The sequence below is a fragment of the Alligator sinensis genome, unplaced genomic scaffold, assembly GCF_000455745.1.
Source record: "Alligator sinensis unplaced genomic scaffold, ASM45574v1 scaffold73_1, whole genome shotgun sequence".
NCBI classification, from domain to species: Eukaryota; Metazoa; Chordata; order Crocodylia; family Alligatoridae; genus Alligator; species Alligator sinensis.
Window position 1 is genome coordinate 3,725,219 of NW_005841838.1, and position 7,611 is coordinate 3,732,829.

Sequence of the window (7,611 nt, forward strand, 5' to 3'; positions counted from 1 at the left end):
GAAAATCTGTGTTTTTCTCCTTAAAATGAGATATCAAATACCATGTATAGTAAGTGCATAGTGAATGGGAAACCTGGATCCCTGGTGTTAATGTTTTTTTTTATCAAATACCATGTATAGTAAGTATAAACGTTAATTTGCACAACTTCCATATATATTGATTATTACCTTTTAAGTTGCTGAAACATGCTCTCAACTTTACCAGTTTCTTAGGGAGATTTAATTGGGGCCCAGTTTGACCTTTCTGTGCATTCAGTGGCAGAATCTTTTATTAGCTTCAGTAGTGGAGGATTATGCCCATGATACTTTGACCTCTTCTGCAGTTCTTGTTTCCAAGCTAAAGTGAAAAAAAATAATTGATACATGTAGGAATGAAGTCAACAAAGAATTTCTATTAACTGACTGAAGACTTAACATTATGTGAAGATAAGCTTTAACAACTTTTCCCAAACAATGGCTAGTGTGTTTTTGATATTGAATGTTGGGCACATACCTCCTCATGCAATTTTAATTGGATAAATAAAGGTGTAGCTTCAGAGCAAGGCAACAGCTTTTGTTTGGCGCTCGAGTTACCAGCTTTTCCTCATACTAGGAAATTTAATTACAAATGACCCAGTTAAACAGCTGCAGACTTTAATTGTAGTCACACTGGCTACAGAAAGAACAGGTATAACTTTATGAAATAACCCCTTATGTTACATTCTTCAGATAAGAAAACAAGTGGTGAAAGCTGTAATCCAGGTATACCTGCTTTTTTACCTTTAGAGCCTATAAAGCAGTGGTCTTCAGCCTTCTTAAGGTGAAGATCACTTTTTCAAGTAAAGGGCAATCCAGGATCTACCATGGAGATCGACTGTCAGGGCTTCCCTGATCGAGGATCGACTGGTTGGTGACCGCTGATATAAAGCCCTGGCCACCATAACAGATTAAAAAGTTTTCAAATTTAATGTATTTCAAGTCATGCTAAGCCTTCTGCACTAATTGTTTTTAAGCTTTTGGGAAATGCTTCTCAATTTAGAGAATATTGGGGCAAAGTAATACAATAGCTTGTGATTTATTTTTTTGCTCTCTGTACTGATCAGCATAGGACTAACCACAGCATTGGGTTTTTGTTGGTTTTGTAAGTGTAATTATACACATTTAAATAAGTTCGTATATGTACAGATGCATCTGTCTACAGATCTCATACTTCAGATATTGCTTATTCAACTCGTAAAGGTTGAATGTATGTAAATAGTGCAATATTATCCTCTTCTAATTAAACACCTTAAACTCAAAGGGTTTTATTCCATGTGGAGAAGACTTTGCCATTTATTTTGGATGCAAATTATTACAGAATAATTGTTCTGATAGTATTGTGTTTGCAGGTACAATTATTGCTTGCTTTTTTCTGAAGTGGTATGTACAGAAAGCAATGATTTGAACTAAAACTTGGAATTTCTAGTATGCAGGACATCTCAAATATTTTTTTTTTTTTTTGGAAACACTAACATAGTATTTCTGAACCTCGGTCTATTTTCTGAACCATGTTGTTGCTCAATGAAATTGAGAATATCAGCAGATGCTGGGGTGCCAGATTGTGGCTCTAGTTGTGACTGGGGCTCTATGGGCACTCAATAATTTGTTTTCAGAAGAAACCCTGGCATTCCACATGAATAGTCCCTTGAATTTAGTAAATAAATAAATAAATAAATAAATAAAATTGGAGAGATTTCAGGCAAAACATTACACTATTCAACACTTCCCAGATGCTTTATTTTTGTAGAAAACTTTACAGCGAATTCAATGTGCAATGAAAAGGAGTCAGCATAAAATACTTAATTTCCCTGCAAGTTACTTGGTAGTAGTTGTGCAGATTATGAGGGTTCTGGAATATTACATCTGGGTCAGGATACACGTCTAACTGTCTTCCATCTAGCTTTTTAATTCAGATATCTGAGCTGGAAGCTACCTCATCTCAGGTAGCATCTAAACTCAGCCAGTCTGGATAAATCCTTCTTCATGAATTCAAAATATTGTTTTTTTTTTTTTTCATCACTTAATAATCAAGCATAAAGCAATTTAGTTGAAGCATACATGTCATCTTTTAGAATTAATATATTTCTCCAGACAACTGTTTTCCCTGCTGTTGTTTTACTTGACTTTAAAGTGGTCATCTGAGAAATCACAATAACAAACCCATTGGACAAATAGCCTACGTAATCATAATGTTTGCTCTATTTAGTCATTGGCATTTAGAAGGTGTACAGCATTCATTATCATTCTGATAGTTTTTGTTTGCCACCTACACTTTATACATTTGCATTCCATGCTCTATTTCACTTGGATCCTTTTTAAAATAAAATACAAATAGTAGTCTTTCACAAATCACTGGCTGCACCAGCAAAAAAAAAAAAAAAAATCTCCTTGATCTATTGACTGTAGGAAAACAGTACTGCAGGGTACTGTATTACATGTGCAAAGGAGTGTGAAAATCAGAGTCTAATATTAGTTGTTATTCTTATATTTAATATTTACAACTTTCTTTTTGTTTAGGTATATGTATCATGTTTTGACCAAAAATACCACAGTAACGGATCATAACCGGAATCTATTAGTAGAGACTATTCGTTCCATAACTGAGATCCTTATATGGGGTGATCAGAATGACAGTTCAGTATTTGAGTAAGTGCTCTAAATCTTTGCTATCATTGTTATTATCGTTGTTAATAATAATAATAATAATAATAATAATAATAATCCAGTTGTTGATCAGAAGATCTGAAAATGGTTGGTATTTCATATATAGGAAGTATTTCCTTAGATTCATAGATGCTAGGGTCGGAAGGGACGTCAACTGATCATTGAGTCTGACCCCCCTGCCTGGGCAGGAAAGCGTGCTGGGCTCAGATGCCCCCAGCCAGAGCCTATCCTGCCTTCTTTTAAAGACCCCCAAGTTAGGGGAGAGCACCACCTCCCTTGGAAGCCCATTCCAAATGTTGACCACCCTTACTGTGAAGAAGTTTTTCCTGATATCTAGCTTAATTCTGCTCTCTGTCAGTTTGTGACCATTGTTTCTTGTTACCCCACAAGGCGCCCTGGTGAACAGAGCATCTCCAATCACTTGCTGCGTCCCCCCTAATGAATTTGTAGGCAGCCACAATTTGTATCAAACAAAAGGTGTGCAGAATGGTATCCACTAAAAGTTAGCTATATTTTTAGTAGTCCATAGTGGGTAGCTTTTTGCTAGTGCAGGGGTTATAGCTCAAGGGATGGATTCAGCCTGCGGTGACATTGCATCTGGTCTAGAGCAGCAGAGCTGTATGCTGTCCATCCCATCTACAACCTTCCCTGCTGCTCTTACACTTATGTTTACCCTTGCCAAAGAATTTCCCTGCGCTTGTCACTGGGGATGGAGATTGGCTGTAAGGGTAAGCAAAGGTACTCTGCTTGGCATGGGCACAGGGCTGGGGTGGGGAGGGGATGGATATTTGCAGCCCCTAGTAGGGGATCAGGTTGCAAGGGGTGGCAAATGGCTGAAGAGCTCTGATCTAGGGGAACTTCATAACAAACCCTTTATTTTTTTCAGATAGAATGAAAACAAAGGTATAGTATAACAGAGACTTTAGTCAAAATGACCCTTTTAATTAAAGTCTAGAAAATCCTGTAAAACTACTATGGGTGTTTCTTGCTTTGTCAATTAACCTGATTAGCTGACAAATTAAGTGAAGCATCTGGTGTTATACATGGTGGCCTTCATTATAATTTTTTTGCCATTTGTTTCTCTCACTCCTGCTGTGATCATGATGTGTCTTGATTTTCAGAAAGAAAAGATTGGGTTTTCTTTAATATGGGCCCTACTAATATGGGATTAATGAATGAGTTTTAAAGCAACAGGCTGAGTATTCAAACTGTGATGTCTTTTTTGTCTGCCATGTGCCTATTGCTTGACTGTTGTGGTTTAAAGTCTGATAAAAATAAGTGCAGTCTGGAGGGAGTAGAGGGGTGGAACTAGCACCAGCAAACAACTGTAGTTACAGGTAGACAGCAGAGACATGTTTTAGTTTTATTTAATCAGAACTGGGCTTGGTATTTAGATGATTAATGAGGTAGCTTTAAACCATAATAGTTTAAACATTTAGCGTGGAAGGCTCTTACTTCTCATTATATTTAAAGCTCACGGTGTTTACCATCATGTAATTTACCTTTAGATTCTGTATTTTTCAAAAGTAGGGCAGAGCCTTACAAGTAGTTTAAGTAAAAAGATTTTATTTAGAAGTAAAATTGTAAAGGTGGACGAAGTACATACTCTTCTGCTGAAACTGCACTGTTGCTAATATAATGATAAATACCGTAATTTTTTTCTCTTAAAAAGCAAATCTACGTTAAAGTAACACACTCAGCATTAACAGCATCCTGTGTGTTTAAATTGAAAATGTGTTGTTACAACTGCTGTTAAAGGGAGTAATAAAATGAAGGATATAAATGTTTAGGTGTTTAGTCTTATTTATGAGGGGTGCTTTCAAAATTAGTAGCATGGAAATATAGCAGAATTGTGCCTGTTGAAATACTCCCTAGCACTGCTCTCGGTGTTAATGTGAAAAAAGCTGAATAAACTGTTAAGCAATTTATCATTGCTCTCTAATTGCAGAATTTATATGATTAGTTTAGAAGCAGGTTTACTCAAACATTTTTTCCATTTTTTCCTAGGTTAGGGAAAATGCATTCTAATATAATCTTAGAAAACTAGAAGATTTGTGAATAAATAGCTTGAGAATTGTCTGCAGAATTTGATCTTGGTGAATGCCACTGCAATACTAAATTGTATATAAACACGTGCAACAACAGAATGTCCAACCAATTTTTCACATATTTTTAATACTGGGGTAGAATATCTGTATACCTGTTGTGCTAAAATCAATCCATCTTTTTTTGTGAATCGCTTTTCATTGCACATCCTGATTTTTTTTTCCAGTAAATTAAACACTGATAAGTTGCTTAACTACTAAATCTTTGTCTTTCAAACATCACATAATTTGCATTTAGTGATTTTTGGTTATTTGTTTAGTCTTGAAGAAGCTACTTTTGTTTGAAATGGTTAATGGATGTAATTTTTAAGAGATTTTTACAAACACAGTATTAAAGTTGTCAAGTTTAGGTAAGGATTCAAACAAACAAAATATAGCCAATTAATAAGAGTTCTTTATTGTTTTCTAGCTTTTTCTTGGAGAAGAACATGTTTGTTTTCTTCCTAAACATACTGCGTCAGAAATCTGGTCGTTATGTGTGTGTGCAGCTGCTGCAGACCTTGAACATCCTCTTTGAGAATATTAGTCATGAAACCTCACTCTGTAAGAACTCATTGAAAGCTAAATTTTGATTATTAAGCAAATTTTAAATCCTGAGTATATGGTCTAATCTATTTTCATTTTGTTAACTTGAACTTGCTGGGTTTTTTGATAGCACTGTAAATCCATTACAATGTCATTCTGAAGTCTGTTTCAAAATTAGTTTCCAGTTTGCATATGAGTTTCCAGCAGTACAGAAACCTTTGACTTTACTGTTGGAAAAAATATAGTAGCTCCACGTTTTTAAAGGGGCTCTTTAAAATAAACCATAAAGTCACTGGTTAGGTAGGGCCTAAAATGTCTGCTTTGCTCTTGCTGAGAGAACATATTTCAGTGAACAAAACCTCCTTCTGGAACTGTTTTGACTGATGGAGCTGGCATTCCAACAAAACACCATGTTAAGTTCGGTGTCTCTTTAAAAGTTTAAGATGACAAGGAAATGTCAACATTTGCTTAAGAGCAGCAACTAGTGGCAAGCAGAAATAATCCACGCTTTTGAGAATGTGTAATATGAAAGGGGAAAGAATTGGTCTAAAGATTTGATTACCAGCCTCAAAATCTTGTAGCTTATATAAGTAAAAATACAGATGGAAGTATATTTTGTTTCCATTTTAACCTTGTCTATGGAAACTAAGCCTTTTGTAGGAATTTGGTGCAGATGCATATCACTACTACTCAAAGCAGTAGTTTTCAAAACAAATTTATCCTTCTTCTCCTCTAGCATACCTGATCTGGTGGACACTCCAGCCAGTCTGGAACCTGTGCTGTGTGGCACAGATCTTAGAGTGGTTGAAACTGGCACTACTTGCAACACAGTCTGTCCAGAGTAGCAGCTGTGCTGCACATGGTGGCCACCCTGGCCAGACTGTGCTGTACATGATGGCTGCCCCGGCGGTTCCAGGAGTGAGCTGCACATGGTGTTTGGTACAGTTAGTCTAGGATCTGTGCTGCACATGGTACCTGTGAGCATTGTGTGCAGTGCAGGTATGCTGGGGGAGGGGTCAATGAGCCTGATCCAGCCTGCTCACCATTCCCACACCGTTGGTATGTGCTGTGCCCTATGTGGGTCTGATCAGACTCAGGGGAAGCACCAGGGGCCAGGTGGACGGGCTCTGCAGCCTGCATGTTTGGCACCCCTGATTCAAAGTCTTAATTTCTGTTGCTACGCTTAAAAGTAGGGATATTTAATTGTTAAGCAAAGATTTAACTACTGCTAGGTTACCCTTTTTTATATAGTGCTTTTCATTGTCAGGCACATCATTTACATTACAGACTAATTTAATGTTTATCCTTTATTGTGATTTGTGGTACAATTCTTTATTTCAGATTATCTGCTCTCCAATAACTATGTCAATTCCATCATCGTACACAAATTTGACTTTTCTGATGAGGAGATCATGGCTTATTATATATCATTTTTGAAAACTCTTTCTCTAAAACTCAACAATCACACTGTACATTTTTTTTACAATGAGGTAAGTGGCTGCTAGTGTTCTTGATAAGATTTTCTAGACACAATAAATGAAAAGGGAGGAAGTGCCTAATACTGAACTGTTGTAGATCCGTGTTTCACCACTTTAATCCATATGTCTGAGCATTTCTGTATCCTACCTAGATTTCTTTTCCCATTTAGACATAGTTTAAAATTATGGTAGTGCAGAGGAGCTCCAGGTACACTAGTACTTTATTGTACAAAAAGGTTGTCCCTGCCCTGAAATGCTTGTATTACTTTCAGATCTTGCATTGTAATACTACTGAAAAAGTTGCTTTGGTGCATTGATTCCAGGCTTGGGTCTTGATGAAGTTTAGAAACCCCATTATGACATGAGATCTGCAGGCTTGGTCAAATGGCAGCTTTAATTTGGAGTGTGGGGTTGTTGTTTTTTTTTATAAAGATAACCAAAGTCAATGGGCATCAATTTATGTTTGTAAACTGATGGAAATTCCTGACTCTTTAGTTCCTAATAAGTTTTTGGCTGAAAGTTCAGTAATTATTTCAAAACGATGTTCCATATACATTTATCAGAAACATGGGGAAATATTTCTACTAACAATGTACTATAAATGATAGATTTGACATTTCTAATACAGGTTTCATAGTTGGTAGGGTCAGAAGGGACCTGAGCAGATCATCAAGTCCACCCCTCTGCCATGGGCAGGAAAGAATGTTGGGGTCAAATGCCCCCAGCTAGGTGTCTATCTAGCCGCCTTTGGAAGACCCCCAGGGTAGGAGTAAACACCACTTCCCTCTGAAGTTGGTTCCAGCTCCTAGCCGCCCTGACTG

At 36.8% G+C, this 7,611-nt stretch overlaps 1 protein-coding gene across 9 annotated transcripts in view; it reads left to right on the forward strand.

The window, feature by feature from the left end:
- Positions 1 to 2,535: 2,535 nt before the first annotated feature.
- Positions 2,536 to 7,611, forward strand: part of CLEC16A (C-type lectin domain containing 16A) — a 172,065-nt gene continuing 166,989 nt past the window's right edge. For all 9 annotated transcript variants that reach the window (XM_025203264.1, XM_006015503.2, XM_006015504.2 and 6 more), the window contains exons 1-3: positions 2,536 to 2,664; positions 5,197 to 5,330; positions 6,654 to 6,802. In XM_025203264.1, coding sequence (XP_025059049.1) covers positions 2,540 to 2,664; positions 5,197 to 5,330; positions 6,654 to 6,802 — 408 coding nt within the window. In that variant the 5' untranslated portion in view covers positions 2,536 to 2,539. The remainder of the gene's footprint in view (positions 2,665 to 5,196; positions 5,331 to 6,653; positions 6,803 to 7,611) is intronic.